Raw genomic sequence first — 17,299 nt, 5'->3', positions numbered from 1 at the left:
ATAAAATAAAAAGTTTTTTAAAAAAAAAAAAAAAAAAAAAAAGCAACTTGTTTTTTTTTAAACAAAATATTTTGTGATCTTTACAATAAATATTTTTCTTTTTGGTTTATATTTTTTATTAGTTTGGTGGAGGAGCAGAAGGATAACTAACCCATTGGAATCTTTTATCAAGTTGAGTTGTTGATGGATAAGGTATTGCATCAGCTGATGGTGGATTTAATACCATTTGTGGTGCATTATTAAAATTATTATTATTACTATTAACATTACTACTATTACTATTGACATTATTATTATTATTACTATTACTATTATTATTGTTATTATTATTATTATTATTATTATTATTATTATTATTATTATTATTATTATTATTATTATTATTATTATTATTATTATTATTATTATTAACGCTATTATTAAGATTATTTTCTATATTTTTACTCTTACTTCCATTATTATTTCCAAAATTATTTGATTGATTTTCAAATTTAAGTTGTTTTGGTGTATATTGATGAAATTGTGGTGGTTTAACAATATTTTCAATTGAATGATGAGTATTTGTAGTATCAGATAGTTTTTTTAAAGCTTCAGAAATATTTAATGGACCAGTGATTGATTTTGAAGAGACAATATTTGTCCAAACATCTTTTAACAATTCCATATGAGAGAAATCATAAGATGTATAAAAATGAACTCTAACCAAAAGCATTGCCTCTTGTCTAGGTGTAAGTATTGAACTAAGGGAAGCCAATGTATCCAACATTAAATTTCTATGTAAAATGAAATTCTTTTTCAAAGATTCCAACTTACCAGCGAAATCCAATAATTGACTAATCTCCAAAGGTGAATTTGAAATGGGTGATTGTGATAACTCACCATTGTATGGCTGAGCAGGTATATCACCAATGATCAATGGATTATTTGGTAAAACCAATATCTTTGTATAATAGAATTTCTTTATATCCAAATCCAATTCCTGACGTTCTTGTAATAATGCCGAATCGATTTTACCATGTTGTGTACGCAATGCCTCCAATTTATTCGACTGTTCCAATGTAATCTCTGCCTCATTCTTAAATAATTGAAACCAACTATCTGCAGCAGGACCAGCAATACAATTCAAAAACATTTTATCAGATTTTGGTATGTATCCCATGGCCGCCAATTTCGATTGAGTATATGGGTGAACTATCTTTTCGACCTCTCTCTCTACAATTGAATATCTCTTGGCGATAGCACAATGATACAAATGCAATAAATAAATCAATGATCTATCATCATTCTTTTTCAATGCTTGACTTAATTGAATAATAATTTGTTTTCCTTCAACTACCATTGTTATTAATTCTGGTTCTGGTCTCATTACTTCAACTCCCCCAGTTTCCTTTAAAGATTCATTTTCTTTTTTAAGTTGATGATTTTCAAAAGTTAATGCAGCCATTTTACTTTCAATCTCTTTTATATATTCTTTTCTTCTTTGTCTATAATTTCTACTTGCTAAATTTTGATTAATTCTACTTATTGATTTCTTTTTCTCATCTTCATCTAATAAATCGAAATCTCCATTTGAATCAATTGGTGATGTCATATTTGGTGATGTTATTGTTGGTGTTGTTGTTGAATCATTTTGTTTTTTTAATTTATTATTATTAAAATTATTATTATTATTATTATTGTTACTGTTGTTTCCATAACTATTATTATTTTTAGATTGTTTTTGTTGTGTTGTTGTTTGATTATTATTATTATTATTATTACTACTATTATTATTATTGTTATTATTCTTTGGTTGTTTTTGTTTTCCATTTTTTGTAGATGGTGGTGATGATAATGGTGTTGCTGTATTTTTTATATTATTTGATGATAGTTTACCACCAGTTAAATCTTCAAAATTTGGAGTACTATTATTTGTACCATTGAAATTTGTTAAACTATTAGTAATTTCAGTTGGTAATGTTGATATATTTGCTTTTGTTACTTGTGAATAAGATGGTCTAATTGATGATAAAATATGTTGATCTAAAACTGGTGTATTAAGAAATTGATGTTGTGTTGGTGATTGTAATGTAGGTGGAATTGGTGGTTGTTTAGTATTTATACTATCCATTAATGATTGTGCTTGTAACATTGCTTGATGTTGTAAAGGTGTATTAGAACTACCAATATTAATTGATTGTTGTTGTGGTTGTTGTTGTTGTTGTTGTTGTTGTTGTTGTTGTTGTTGTTGTTGTTGTTGTTGTTGTTGTTGTTGATATTGTTGTAATTGTTGAATTGGTGGTAATGGTGATAAAATTGGTGATAAATGTTGATTTTGTTGTTGTTGTTGTTGTTGTTGTTGTTGTTGTTGTTGTTGTTGTTGTTGTTGTTGTTGTTGTTGTTGTTGTTGTTGTTGTTGTTGTTGTTGTTGTTGTTGTTGTAATTGTTGTTTAATGAAATATTGTTGTTGCTGGTGTTGCAATTGTTGATGTTGAAATTGTTCTTGTTGTTGCTGCAATTGCTGTTGATGTTGTTGTTGTTGTTGCAAAAATTGGACCTGGAAATTTAAATTTTGTTGTTGTTGTTGCTGTGAAATAGTATTATTTTGTTGTTGCAATTGTGGTTGTTGTTGTTGTTGTTGTTGTTGTTGTTGTTGTTGTTGTTGTTGTTGTTGTTGTTGTTGTGGTGATAATTGTTGATTATAATCAATTTGATCAGGTGGAGAAGGTGTTGTATAAGGTTGTTGATATTGTTGTTGATATTGTTGTTGACGTTGTTGATAGTGTTGTTGTTGTTGTTGTTGATAACTTTGTAATTGTTGTTGAATTTGAGTTTGTTGTTGTTGTTGTTGTTGTTGTAATTGTTGTAGTTGTTCTCTAATTTGTGGATTGGAATCGATTGCAGCAATGTTATTAGTGCTTGCTGCTAAATTTTGTAAACTCCATCCAATCGGTATACCACTTGTACTAACTCCATCATTATTTTGTGGAGTTTGTTGTGCTGCTAATAACCAAATATCTTGATCTGGTGCTGGAATTAATTGTGAAAAAAAGTTTTCAAATTCTTCCATTATTATAATTGTTATTATTATTATTACTTGTTATTTATTATTTATATTTATTATTTATTATCTATTATTTATTATTTATTATTGATTATTAATTATTTATTATTTTAATTTTTTTTAAAATTTTTTTTTTTTTTAAAATTTTAATTTTTTTATTTAATTTATTTTAAAATTTATTTGAAAAAAAAAAAAAAAAAAGATATTTTATGAACGAGCAATGATAAAAAATTTTTTGTGTTAAATATTTTAAATAATAAAAATAAAAATAAAAAATTTTTAGACAAAACAAAAAAAATAAAAAAAAAAAAAAAAAAATAAAAAACACACAAATTTGTGAATGAGAATAGTTTAATTAATTGTAATTATTATAACAAATAAATATAGTGGTAATGAATTTTTAAAGACAACACGTAATTAATATATAGGAAGTATTAAGGGTCAAAAAATAAATGAAAAAAAAAAAAAAAAAAAAAAAAAAAAAAAAAAAAAAAAAACAATAAAAATAAATAAAAAATAAATAAATTTAATTCAAAAAAAAAAAAAGTTTTAATTTAAAAAAGATATTTTTTTTTTTTTCCCTTTTCATCATTGGAAATTATCGGTTTTTTTTATTTTATTTTATTTATTTATTGTTTTTTTAAAAACAAAATGACAAAATATTTTACTTTTTGACTATTAATTCTTTGTTGAAAATATATTATATAATGAAATAAATATATATATATATTATACCTGCATATTCAATTTGAAAAATAAAAAAATAAAAAAATAAAACAATAAAAAAAAAAAAAAAAATAAAAAAAAAAATATTTTTATTCTTTTATTTTTATTTATCTTTTTTAATAAATAAATTTCATTTTTTTTTGATCATTTTCAAATAAATTACAATCAAACAAATCAACTTTTTATTTTCCGATTTTTATTTATTTTTTATTTGTTTTTAATATCTTTTTTTTTTTGGATATCTGTTGTCAGATAAATTTTTGTCAAAAGAATTTTTTTATTTTTAAAAAAAAAAAAAAAAAAAAAAAAAAAAAAAAAAAAAAAAAAATGGAATGATTTTTATAAAAAATAATTTAAAGCAACAAAACAGCAAAAAATAATGAATGAATATTTAAAGAAATATTTAACACCAAACGAACAATCAAATGATGAATCAAATAGAAGCGGCGGTAATAAAGAAAAAAAAAAAAAGAAAAAGAAAGTATTGGTATCTACAGGTAATAAAATTGTAGACATAGATGAACAACAAGAAATAATATCAAAAGATGCAAATGAAAATAAAAGAAAGAATTTAATAAATAAATTTAATAATAATAATAATAATAATAATAGTAATAACAATAACTATGATGATGACAATGATAATGAAGAAGATGAAGATGATAAACCTTTAATTGTAAATAGTGATCAATTCAATTTTAAACCTCCTCCTTCTTCATCGTCATCAACATCATCAACATCACAATGGATAACGATTGAACCTCCCACTACCAAAAAGAATATTGGTGGTAGTAGTAATATTTCATTTGGTATAAATAAAAGTTCAAGTGATAGTGGAAATAGAAACAACAACAATAATAATAATAATAATAATAATAATGAAGATTTATCACCACCAAGAAATAGGAATAGTAGTAGCAATAATGAAGATTTATCACCACCAAGAAATAGAAATAACAATGAGGATCTATCTCCACTAAGAAATAGAAATAGAAATAATAACAATAATTATGATGATTTATCACCACCAAGAAATAGAAATAATAATAATAATAATAATAATAAAGATTTATCACCACCTAGAAATAGAAATAATAATAATAATAATGATTTATCACCACCAAGAAATAGAAATAGAAATAGTAATGAAGATTTATCACCACCAAGAAAGAGAACATTTGATGAAATTAAAAGTAAAAAAGAACAAGAAGAAGAAGAGGAAGAAGAGAATAAAAAACATAAAGAACAAAAGGAAACATTTTTAAGAGAACAACAAAGAATGATGGGTAGAAATGCAGAAACAGTATATCGTGATAAAATTACAGGTAAAAAGGTTGATCCAAAGAAACAAAAAGAGATGGATCTCGAGAAAAAGAGATTAGAGGAACAAATTGAATTAGAGAAAGATATGGAATGGGGTATTGGTAAAGTTAAAAAGAAAAAAGAGGAAGAGGAAAGAGAACGTATTCAACGTGATATCAATAAACCATTATCAAGATACATCGATGATGAAGATTTAAATAGTGAACAAATCGATAAAGATAGATGGGGTGATCCAATGGCATTACTAGGAGGAGGTGGTGGTAGTGGTAGAAAAAAGAAATCAAAAAAATCAAATAAAAATGATATAGACAAAAAACCAGAATACAAAGGTCCTTATCCTTCAAATCGTTTCAATATTAAACCCGGTTATAGATGGGATGGTATTGATCGTAGTAATGGTTTCGAAAAAGAATTCATCTCAAAACAATCAAGAAATCAAAATTTAGCTGAAGAATCTTATTATTGGAGTGTTGAAGATATGTAGTATATATAAAAATAAATAAAAAAAAAAAAAAAAAAAAAAAAAAAAAATAAAAATAAAAAAAATAAACACTTCCTAAATTTGGGGTATTATTATTATTATTATTTTTTTTTCATTAAAATTAATTAGGGGGTGTTGTGGAAGTGCGCTAGCGCAACATCCACGACTACCATAAATTTGTCACTTGAATCCTCTTTGTGGAAGATCATACAAAAACCAAACCTTAAAGTGCAATGGTCTGAAATCTTTGAAATCAAATATGCCTTTATGATCACATATTGATAATGACTGGTAAGTATGGTTTTAAAAAAAAAGTTTAAACTCTATTTAAATTAACATTAATAATAAAATCATTTATGGTTTAATTTTGGAATTCAACGTTCAAAGAAAAAATGGAAAATTCTAAAAATAAAATCAGAAAATTCAACAGAAAAGAAAATTCAATAATAAACCAACTAAGTTGGTTTTTTTTTTTTTAATTTTTTTAATTTTTTTAATTTTTTTTTTTAATTAATTTATTTTTTTTTCAAAAAAAAAAGAGAAAGATACTTTAATTGTTGGAAATGAATAGATGTGTTGTTGTGTTGTTATTGTTGATATTTAAATGTTGACATGTTTTTTGAGTTTTTTTTATTATTATTATTATTGTTATTATTATTATTATTATTATTATTTTTTATTATTTATTATTTATAAAAGAAAAAAAAAAGTAATTAATAATTAATTTGAAGTACTATTAATGAATTTTTCAAAATGAGATTTTGCAACTTGAATATTTAATAAGGTAGCAGAAGATTCAATGGTTGGATCAGACATGATTACCATGATATAAGTATTTGAGGTGAAAGCATCAATGAAAGCGGCGAAATTTGAATTTCTGACTTCCATTGCTTGGAAATTTGCTTGAGATTTACTACAACTTAAAAAGAATTGTTTAATGATTGTGGAGATCTTTTCAAAACGATGAACATCTTTGTGAACTTTACGAGCAGAATGAGAGATAACCAAAAAAGTTGCCTTTTCAAAGAGAACAACTTCATCAGCTTCACAAATCTTGCAAAACTTGTCCAAATTGTACTCTAATACTTTTACATTTGGAATTAATGAATAAACGATTGATGACCATGCTTTGTATAAAGTTTCATCCCAAATTGAGGTTCTGAAACATGTTGGTTTCAATGGAAGTGATGCTTGTCTAATCTCTTGTTCTTTGTTTTTAAAAAGTGTATCTCTTTGATCCTCTGGTACCAAATCCATCTTGTGAATTAAACAAAAGATCTTTGCATCTTTTGAATTTTGTGAAATGGCTTCAATACATGATTTATAGTTTTTAATATCTTTTTGATGTTCTCTTGATTCAATATCAAATACATAGATTAATACTTCTACATTTCTAAAGATATGATCTCTTTGTGTTGTTAAATAACTTTCTAAAAAACCTTCTTGACCACCACAATCCCATAAATTCAATACTAAATTACCTAAAAATCTAACATGTGAATGTTCAACATCAATTGTAACCCCTAATCTCATTGTATCTCTTGCTATAAATTTATTTATTTGAAAAAAAAAAAAAAATTTCATATTTTTGTTTAATTTTATTATTATTTATTATTATTATTATTATTATTATTATTATTATTATTATTATTATTATTATTATTATTATTATTATTATTATTATTATTATTATTATTATTATTATTAATTATTAATTATTAATTATTAATTATTAATTATTATCATTGTATTATATTTTTTTATTTTTTTGATATGTAAATTAATTAGTCGGGTAAATTTTTTTTTTTTTTTATTTACACTCTAATTTTTAAACTTACCAATATAATTTGCAAAAATAATTGATCTCATAGAAGTCTTACCAGACTCACTTCTACCCATTAATAAAACCTTTCTTTTCATTTTATATTGTAAATTATTATTATATATAAATAATTATATATATAATATGTGGTGCGAAATCAAAAAAAAAAAATTAAAAAAAATAAAAAAAAAAAAAATTAAAAAAAAAACTAAAAAAAAAAAATAAAAATAAAAATAAAAAAATTCAAAAAAAATAAAAAAATAATTTTCTTCCAAAGTTTCAAAATTATGAATGTCATTAAAAACTTTTAAAGGAATGTATGCCAACAAAAAAAAACATCCAAACTTGTGCAAGATATAAAATTTAAATATTTTTTTTTTATTATTATTATTATTTTAATAATATAATATAATATTTTTTATAATTAACCATTTATTATTTTTTTTTTTATATATGAAGTTGAGGAAAATAAAAATAAAAAAAAAAATAAAAAAAATAAAAATAAAAATAAAAATAAAAAAAATCAACTTTAATTTACAAATCTATTTATAATAACAATGCAACATTTTTTAATTTTTTACTTAAACGATTTTTAAAATTCAAACATAATTGGAAAGATATAAATAACTAGCCCCCAATGGATTTGAAAGGAAAAAAAAAAAAAAAATCAAAAAGAATGGAGGGGGTGTGGAATTTTTTAAAAATATCAGTTTGATCTTTTTTGTTGTTTTACAAAAATATCAATATATTCTTTGGCTTTTAATGATAGGTCAATAATATAAATAATAATAAAAAATGAACATTTTGGGAAGAATTCAAATAATTTTTTACTTTTTGAAAAAAAAAAAAAAAAAAAAAAAAAAAAAAAAAAACCAAAACCAAAAATATAATTAGATTAATCTAATGTAGGTTAAAACAAAATTAATTTTCTAAAAAAAAAAAAAAAAAAATCATAAATTTGATTTCTTTTTTTATTTTTTTTATTTTATTTTTTATTTTATTTATTTTTTTTATTTTTTTTTTTTTTTTTTTTTAGAAAAAAACTTTTTTTTTTTTTTTTTTTTTTTTTTTTTTTATTTTTCATTTAATTTATTTTTATTTTTATTTTTATTTTTTTATTTTTTTTTTGTTATCTTTTTTTATTTTATTTTATAATTCAAATTATTTACTCTTTAAAGACAAAAAAAAAAAAAAATAATAATAATAATAATAATAATAATAATAATAAAAAATTATAAAAATAATAATAATAAATTAAAAAAAAAAAAAAAATCAAACCCCACATAAAAAAAAGAAATAGATACATAGAATAATATACAAGTAATATATAAATATATATATTATATATAAATAAAAAAAAGTATTTTTTTTATTTTTTTAAAAAATAAAAAAAAATAAAATAAAAAATGATGGAATCATTCTCTGAAACAAAGTCATCAATAGCTACCAATAAATCAACAACACCGACCCATGAAGTTCAAATATCAAAAGAATTACAAGATATAAAGAATGAAGTATTTGAATTAAAAAAAAGTCATGAACAATGTAAAGAAAAAGGTATTAAAGTAAAGAAGGATATTAATGATGTTTTTAAACATGCCGATGATATCACCAATACATTAGCAAAACATGAAAAGGAATCATCACAACTCATTAGTAGAATCAAACATTTAAATGCAAAAGAGAAACAATTAGATATCACCAAAGAGTTATCAGCTCATCTAGATCAAATCAAAGTCAATGTCAAACGTGCAAAGGTATCATTCACCCCCGAGACTGGCAGTATTTTCGTTCGTTTATTCTTGGGACAAGTAAACGTTAAACATATGAGAGAGAATGAAAAGTTTAGATTAAAGCAAGAATATGAGAAATTTAAAAAGAAAACCAATCCACAATTCATTTTATTCGTTGTATTGTTATTACTATATCCACAAAGTAGTTTTGTTACCACCAGTTGGCAGATTTGGTTACTCTACTACTACATCACATTGGCATTACGTGAAAATATTCTTTTAGTTAATGGTAGTTCAATTAAACCGTGGTGGATTATGCATCATTATCTCTCGATTGCTGGTTCATTAACAAATTTACTCTTCCCATTGTCTGAATCTTTCTCTTATTTCCTCCCACAAGTAACTTATTTCTCTGGTTGTCAAGGTCTTGTTCAAATATTGACAAATCGTTATCAACAAGGTCGTCTCTATAAATTGGTTGCAATGGGTAAAGCAAATATTATTGATGTAACTGGTGAATCTGAAGGTTGGGGTAATGACCCTGGTTGGACACCATCAGCTTTATTCTTATTTCCATTTTTATTATTTGTACAAGTAAGTTATATATTAATTATTATTTTTTTAATTATTAAATTTTTAAAATAGTTATTTACTAATTCTCTTTTTTTTTTTTTTAAAAAAAAAAAAAAAAAACTACAGTTTTTCCAATTATATAATTCATTTTCATTCTTTGCATTCGCATACCAAAGAAGTGGTTATGTTGAATGGCAAGTATTTTCATGTGGTTTCATATTTTTATGTCTTGGTCTTGGTAATCTTCTTACTACTCTCTCAGTTTATTACCAAAAATGGAAAAACTTTTCAAAATACAACAAAGAAAATTAAAGGAAATTCTTTAAATAGATATTTTTAGATTAAAAAAATTTTTTTTTTTTTTTTTTTTTTTTTTTTTTCTTAATTTGAAATTATAATTAAACAATAAAAATAAAACAATCAAAAATAAATAAAAATATAAATGTAAATTTTTCATATCATTCTGGGTTTTTTTTTTTTTTTATTAATTTCTAATTTATTTTTTTTTCTTTTTTTTAACAAATTTCCACCAAAAAAAAAAAAAAAAAAGATATTTATTTCATTTATTTTATTTAAAAAATTAAATATCATCTCCTATTCAAAAAAAAAAAAAAAAAAAAAAGATATTTTATAAGAATTTAAAAAAAAAAAAGGGTGACTGTGTTTGTTTTTTAGATGACTGGATTGTGAGTGTTTTTTTTTTAATGAAAAAAAAAAAAAAGGAAAAAAAAAAGAATTATTATTCCTTGAAATTAAAAAGTATAAAATTATTTTTTTTTTTTTTTATTTTTTTCATCTTTCAAAATTTAATATAATATATTCTCAAATAAATAAAAACAAATAAATAAAAAACAAATAAATAAAAAACAAATAATTTTTTTTTTTTTAAAAAATATACAAATAAATAAATGCCACTTTCAATTCAAATTTCACCAAATAAAAAGATTGGGGTACCATTTAAAAAAACATTGACCGTTAAAGAATTTATTAAAGAAATTGTCAAAAGAGGAAATTTATCAACAAATGTAGAATATAAATTAGAATATCAAAATGCAGAATTATTTGAAGAGGATACTTTAGAAGAGTTGAATATTTTAGATTCCTCAGAACTAGTATTATTTGATCCTTCAATTGATATCAATACAACAACCACAACCACAACTACAACTACATCAACTACAACTCCACCATCAATTGAACCATCAACATCTGTACCAAATCAAGCATCTGATAATAGTAGTGGTGAAAATTTAATTTCCACCCAATTAAATAAACTTGATTTAAATAACAATAATAATAATAATCAACAACAACAACAACAAAAAGATTCATTAAACTCAACAGAACCAATTAAAAAACAAGTTGAATTATATGAATCAGAAATTAAACAATTGGATGTTATTGTATTGGATTTGTCAGGATCAATGAAGAGTGCAGCATTTAAAGGTAGTAGAGTACCAGGTGAACTTGAAATGTCAAGAATTGAATTGGCACAAACATTATTTCAAACATTCACTGATAAAGCAATATCATTAGAGGTACCAGTTGCAGTTGGACTTGTAACATTTGGTGAAAGAATAGAGTTAACATTTGATTTAACAAGAAATTTCGATTCTTTCTCAACTGAATTGGGTGAAGTTGTTGCCAATCAATGTAAAACTAGATTATTTGAAGCAATTCAATTAGCTGCTGAAACATTGGTTAAATTTAAAGAAAGTTGCGATGCTGCTGCTACTGGTGGTTTAAAATTATCGTCTAATCCAATGCTTAGAGTATTTTGTTTAACCGATGGTGAAGATAATAGTAACTTTGACCCATATCCAGTTTATCAATACATGAAAAAACATAATATCATTTTAGATTCAATTCCAATTGGTTTAGATGGTAGAGAGCGTTTATCGTCATTTTCACAGGCAACAGGTGGAAGTTGTTTCATTGCAGATTCGTCATTAGAAGGTGTGGAATTATTTGAACGTGAAGCTTTGTTATCTTTATCAGCTCGTGATAATTTCAAACCATTCTCATTGGATATTAAAACAAAACTTGATTTTAATAAAGTCAGTGGAACTTATCAAAAAACAATTGAACGTAAGGTTGAACCTGCTTTCCAAAATGTTCAATTGAAACAAACAATTGATACAAGTTCAACTGCAGAATCAAAGTTTACTGGTGCAAGTAGACGTGTTTTCAAGGAATATAAAAACTTTAAAGAAGAAATTTCATCCCATGGTCCTTATTCACAATTCACTTTATTCTTGGATGAAAATAATATAGTTGCTTGGAAAATTATTATGCAAGGCCCACAACAATCACCATATCATAAAGGTTTATTTGCATTATCTGTAAATTTCCCAGATAATTATCCAATGTCCGCTCCAAGTATGTTCATATTTTTAAAATTTATTATAATATTATTATTATTTTAAAAATACTAACTTCATTTTTTAATTTTTCATATTTTAGAGATTAGATTTTTAACAAAGATTTATCATTGTAATATTAATAATGATGGTAATATTTGTTTAGATATTTTAAAGGATAGTTGGAGTCCAGCTTTAACAATTTCTAAAGTTATGTTAAGTATATCCCAATTACTTGTCACACCAAACCCACATGATCCACTTGATGTTGTTAAAGCTGGTGTCTATCGTGACGATGTTAACAACTATAATAAGAATTGTGAAGAGTGGTGTGAAAGATATGCCGCTTTCTCAATTGAAGATCTTAAGAAAATTCATGCATTGATTTAAACTTTTTAAATTTTAATAAATAAATAATTAAATATATAATTAATTAATAAAAATAATAAAAAAAAATAATTAAAGAAATTAATAAATGAATAAAATAGAAATGTAATTTACAAATTAATTTTTTTTTTTTTTTTTTTTTTTTTTTTTTTTTGGGAGCAAGTAAAAGTGTAGTTTACCAATTAATTTTTTATTTTTATTTTTAAATCTTAAAAAGATCGTGATGGTTTTTTTAATTTTTTTATTTTTTTATTTTTTTTGGTTTTTTTTTTAATTTTTTTTTTTTTTTTTTTTTTTTTTTTTATAAAAAAAAATAATTAATAATTATTAATAATAAATAAATAATAAAAAATGAATATTAATAATAATGAAATTTTATTTTGGAAAATTATTAGAAATATTTATTTATTTAAAATAATTTTATTTAATATTAGTAGATATCAAATTGATACAATTGGTAGTTCATTAAGACCAATTTATTCAATTAAATGGTTAATTAAAAATGGTTATAGGAATACATTAAAATATAAATTATTAAATGATCATTATTTAGAATTGGATTGTAAAACTTATGAATTTAATATTTTTTCATTTCTTTCACCAATTAAAAATAATCAAAAAACAAAAGATTATGATGAATTAGTATTTTTTAATTTTTTTAAAAGATTTTATAATTCAATTATTCCAGGTCATAGAGGTGATAGTTTATTAAATCATTTAATTTCTGTAACTGTAAATTCAAATAATATACCAGCTTTTAAAGTTTTATGTAAAGAAAAATATGGTTATAATTATTATTTAAATCCTTTAAAATTTGATTTAATTTTAGACAGTAATTCAAATTCAAATTCACTTCATCATTGTAAAACATTAAATAAAGTTAGAAAATTATTATATAAAAATTGTAACTCTAGTGGTGGTAGTGGTAGTGGTAGTGTTAATGAATTTTTTATATGTAAAAATAATGAAATTAAAATTTGGGATGAAATTTCAAATTGTTTTTTAAAAGAAGTTGGTAAACAATTATTAGGAATTTCAAGAAATTCATTTTCAACAAAACATATTCATATAAATCAACATCATAAACCATTTTCAGAAGGATTATCTCAATGTTTAATTGAAAATGATTTTTTTAATTGTATTTGTACATATATTAAACTTTATAACTTTTTTTTAATTAAAAAGGGTATTAATCCTCCATCAAATTCAAATCATCCATTTTATAAATCATTTAAAATAATATATGAATTTTGTCCACTTTCATCAGATTTTAAAGTTGAATTTCTTTTAAACATTTGTAAATCAATTTCAATAATTATTAAATCAACTAACAATCAAAATTGTGAGAATAAAAATAATAATAATAGTGATTTTATTTTAACAATTGAAAAATTAAACTCTATGGAATTTGATAAAAAATTATTAAAATTAAAAATATCAATGGTAGAATCATCAATTAAAAATGTTGAATTATTATTAAAAATGTTTTTAACTATTAGAGAAATTACATTAAATATCTCATCACCTTTATATTATTACAAATATTATAAACAAACTGATTATGATAATTTCCAACATATTGAAAAGATTGATAAAAATATTAATAGTTTCAATGGATGTGAAGTTAGTGCTTTAAGATTTGCAAATTTTGATTTATTATCAAGATGGTACCAAGTAATGAATCAATATATTTCACCAAAGTTGGACCTAGTTTATTGTAATAATAAAAATATAAATTTAAAAGAAGATTCATTTGGTAATTTAATTAAAAAGTCAACAAATTCAAGTATTTTAAATGAAGTAATTAAAAATGGATTTTTTGGATCATCAACCAGATTATTAGAATTATTTGAAACAACCACTCCTTTATTATTTAATAAATGTTTTAATAGATCAAATCAAATCCAATTTATAAATCAAGTTTGTAATGAAATTAAATTTAATTTTGATAAATTTAAACTTCATCCAATAATATTTCTTCAATTAATTATTCAATATAATGATTTTGAATTTGTAAAAATTACATTTAAAGAATTGGAAAGTATTTTAAAACATGATACAATTCTTAAAATGCCAGCAAATATTTTATATGGTTTTAGAAAAAATGCAAATGGTTGCAATTGGGATAGAGAAAATAATTTCTATAATATAAATAATATTTTCAAAAGAGTTAAATCAATTGAAATCTATGAATTCATTTTAAATAATTTTAAAGGTTTTTCATTTTTACACGATTGGTTTTCAGTTAAAGAAATGATTATAGAATCATTTAAATCAGTAACAATTCCAAATATTTTAAATAATGAAATAATTACAAATACGAATTCAATATCATTACTTGAATATTATTTCAACAAAACTGGTTCAATTAAAGATGGTGATCAAATTTATTTATTTAAGAAACCAATGAAACAAATTCCTAATGAATTTTTTAATTATTTAAAATATATTGTTGATAATTGTAAAAGTTGTAATATAAATTATAATTTATATTTTATGATTCATTATATTAAAAAATTCAATGGTACAAATCAAATTAAATTATTTGAATTTTTCACATGGGTTGATATTAAAGGAATGATATCATTTAATACACCACAATTAACATTACATCAAATTCTACAAAATGGTATTCAAACTAGAATTGAAATGGAAGATGTTTTTAAATATATTGTTGCATCTTTCAAAAATGATAATGAACTTTTAACAAAAAGATTCTTTTCACCATTTGAAACATTAGATAAATTCACTCATAGATATTCATTAGAGTTATCAAAATTTATGGAAGTGGTAATTAATAATAAAGATTTTAATATTATAAATTTAATAATGTTAAATTATTTCAATAGAAATGATAATGATAACAGTACTAGTGATCACCAAAATTTATTATTTTATGTTAAACATTTTATTGGTGATCAATATAATATAAAAATTTTATATTATCTTTTAGAATCTCATAATTATTCTTTTTTAAAATATATTGAAAAAATTAATAATCCTTATTTTATAGATTTAAAAAATTCATTAACAATCAATGAATTCAATTATTTATATAACCAAAAATAATAATAATAATAAGAAAAATAAATAAATTAATTAATTAAAAGATTTTAATGTTATAGAATGAAAAGAATTAAGTATTCTTAATCTTTATTTTAAAATTATTTATTTCTTTATTTTTTGTTTAATTTCTAAAAAAAAAAAAAACTTAATGTTTTTTTTTTTTTTATTTATAGTTTTTTTTCTTTTTTTTTTACTGGTGTTGTGTAAAAAAAAAAAAAAAAAAAAAAAGAATCAGCCTATCTTTTAGATGAGGTGTCCCATTTGAAGATGTAATAATAATAATAATAATAGTAATAATAATGGTCCATCTGATTCTTCATTCACTGCGCAGTGGATTGACATCAGTTCTATCAATTGGTTATGGTAAATCACTTAAATGATAGATTACATCTAGTTTTTTTTTTTTTTTTTTTTTTGAATTTCCAAAATTGAAGAATAATTATTGGATTTAATATAAATAGAGAAGGAGGAGTAGTAAGAAGAGGAGGGAAAAAAAAAAGAGGAAAAAAGGATAAAAGTATGAATGGGGGGTTGGGAAAAAAAAAATGAATAGAAAAAAAAAAATGATTTTATGTTTCATTAATCAGCAATCACTATTATTTCTTCTATCGTTTGAAATTCCGCCAAGGTTTGTGGTCAAAAGTGAACCAATATAAGAAAAACTACCTGTACTACCACTATTACCCGAGCTTGTAGCTGGTGAAAGTGGAATAGTTGGTGTGGGTGGTGACGAAATTGAAAGTGATGTTGTTGTTGTTGTTGTTGTTGTTGGAATTTCACTACTTGATCCATTAATCGATGGAATTAATGCTGATGATCTTGTTGTTGTAGTTATGGTTGGTGTTGAATTATTTATAACAAAAGGTAATAATGATACAGATTCATTAGTTGATCTTATTGTATTATTATTATTATTATTATTATTATTATTATTATTATTATTATTATTATTATTATTATTATTATTATTATTATTATTATTATTATTATTATTATTATTATTATTATTATTATTATTATTATTACTATTACTATTGGTGTTATTATTACTATTATTATTTACTCTAGATGTGTTATTTCTATTATTTACTGTGGTATCAATTTCAGAATCGCTACTATTTGGTGAAAAATCAACTATTGTTTGTATTCTGTTGGATACTAAATGATTTCTAAATGCTACTTGAGCTTGTGGTGGTGAAATTAAAGTTTGATGTGATGATTGGGTTTGTGTTGGTTGTGTTTGTTGTATTTCTGATTGTGTCTGTGTTTGAGTTGATTGTGTTTGTGGCTCAGGTTGATGTTGTGGTTGTTGTAATGGTTGAATCTGTTGTAATGGGTGTTGCTGTTGTTGTGAACGATATGATTGGTGTATTTGATCTCGAATATGTTGTAATTGTGGAATTAATAATGAGGATTGAACAAGATTTGGTTGTTGTTGATTTTGTTGATGATTTTGTTGATGATTTTGTTGATGATTTTGTTGATGATTTTGTTGTTGATTTTGTTGTTGATTTTGTTGTTGATTTTGTTGTTGATTTTGTTGATTTTGTTGATTTTGTTGATTTTGTTGATTTTGTTGATTTTGTTGATTTTGTTGATTTTGTTGATTTTGTTGATGTTGTTGATGTTGTTGATGTTGTTGATGTTGTTGTTGATTTTGTTGATGGTGTTGATGTTGTTGTTGATTTTGTTGATGGTGTTGATGTTGTTGTTGATTTTGTTGTTGTTGTTGTTGTTGTTGTAATTGTTGTAATTGAAATTGTTGCATTTGATATTGGAGCTGTT

General features: G+C 22.2%; 7 protein-coding genes and 1 non-coding gene across 8 annotated transcripts in view; 4 read left to right on the top strand and 4 right to left on the bottom strand.

The window, feature by feature from the left end:
* Positions 1 to 118: 118 nt before the first annotated feature.
* bzpQ (hypothetical protein) lies at positions 119 to 3,049 on the bottom strand (the record flags this gene model as incomplete). The annotated part of the gene is made up of 1 exon (XM_631495.1): positions 119 to 3,049. The coding sequence occupies one exon, from the start codon at positions 3,047 to 3,049 to the stop codon at positions 119 to 121; it is 2,931 nt and encodes a 976-aa protein (XP_636587.1).
* Positions 3,050 to 4,148: 1,099 nt separating this feature from the next.
* bud13 (hypothetical protein) lies at positions 4,149 to 5,576 on the top strand (the record flags this gene model as incomplete). The annotated part of the gene is made up of 1 exon (XM_631494.1): positions 4,149 to 5,576. The coding sequence occupies one exon, from the start codon at positions 4,149 to 4,151 to the stop codon at positions 5,574 to 5,576; it is 1,428 nt and encodes a 475-aa protein (XP_636586.1).
* Positions 5,577 to 5,709: 133 nt separating this feature from the next.
* Positions 5,710 to 5,872, bottom strand: rnu1c. Its single transcript has one exon. It is a non-coding gene (small nuclear RNA).
* A 421-nt stretch (positions 5,873 to 6,293) lies between these two features.
* ragA (Ras-related GTP-binding protein) lies at positions 6,294 to 7,493 on the bottom strand (the record flags this gene model as incomplete). The annotated part of the gene is made up of 2 exons (XM_631493.1): positions 6,294 to 7,117; positions 7,412 to 7,493. The coding sequence occupies 2 exons, from the start codon at positions 7,491 to 7,493 to the stop codon at positions 6,294 to 6,296; spliced, it is 906 nt and encodes a 301-aa protein (XP_636585.1).
* A 1,308-nt stretch (positions 7,494 to 8,801) lies between these two features.
* Positions 8,802 to 10,013, top strand: tmem120 (transmembrane protein; the record flags this gene model as incomplete). The annotated part of the gene is made up of 2 exons (XM_631492.1): positions 8,802 to 9,722; positions 9,828 to 10,013. 2 exons carry the CDS (start codon positions 8,802 to 8,804, stop codon positions 10,011 to 10,013), a joined length of 1,107 nt encoding a protein of 368 aa, XP_636584.1.
* A 596-nt stretch (positions 10,014 to 10,609) lies between these two features.
* Positions 10,610 to 12,451, top strand: DDB_G0288697 (hypothetical protein; the record flags this gene model as incomplete). The annotated part of the gene is made up of 2 exons (XM_631491.1): positions 10,610 to 12,080; positions 12,165 to 12,451. 2 exons carry the CDS (start codon positions 10,610 to 10,612, stop codon positions 12,449 to 12,451), a joined length of 1,758 nt encoding a protein of 585 aa, XP_636583.1.
* A 348-nt stretch (positions 12,452 to 12,799) lies between these two features.
* DDB_G0288695 (hypothetical protein) lies at positions 12,800 to 15,517 on the top strand (the record flags this gene model as incomplete). Its single annotated transcript, XM_631490.1, has 1 exon — positions 12,800 to 15,517. One exon carries the CDS (start codon positions 12,800 to 12,802, stop codon positions 15,515 to 15,517), a length of 2,718 nt encoding a protein of 905 aa, XP_636582.1.
* Positions 15,518 to 16,097: 580 nt separating this feature from the next.
* Positions 16,098 to 17,299, bottom strand: part of DDB_G0288693 (hypothetical protein) — a gene marked incomplete at both ends in the record, with an annotated part of 2,064 nt that continues 862 nt past the window's right edge. Inside the window, one exon of the mRNA XM_631489.1 lies at positions 16,098 to 17,299. This exon is cut by the window's right edge and continues 538 nt beyond it. Within this exon, the coding sequence (XP_636581.1) occupies positions 16,098 to 17,299 (1,202 nt within the window).

This window comes from Dictyostelium discoideum, assembly GCF_000004695.1.
Source record: "Dictyostelium discoideum AX4 chromosome 5 chromosome, whole genome shotgun sequence".
Classification (NCBI taxonomy): domain Eukaryota; phylum Evosea; class Eumycetozoa; order Dictyosteliales; family Dictyosteliaceae; genus Dictyostelium; species Dictyostelium discoideum.
Note: the sequence above shows the minus strand (reverse complement) of the source record. Positions and strands in the feature narration are given on the sequence as shown.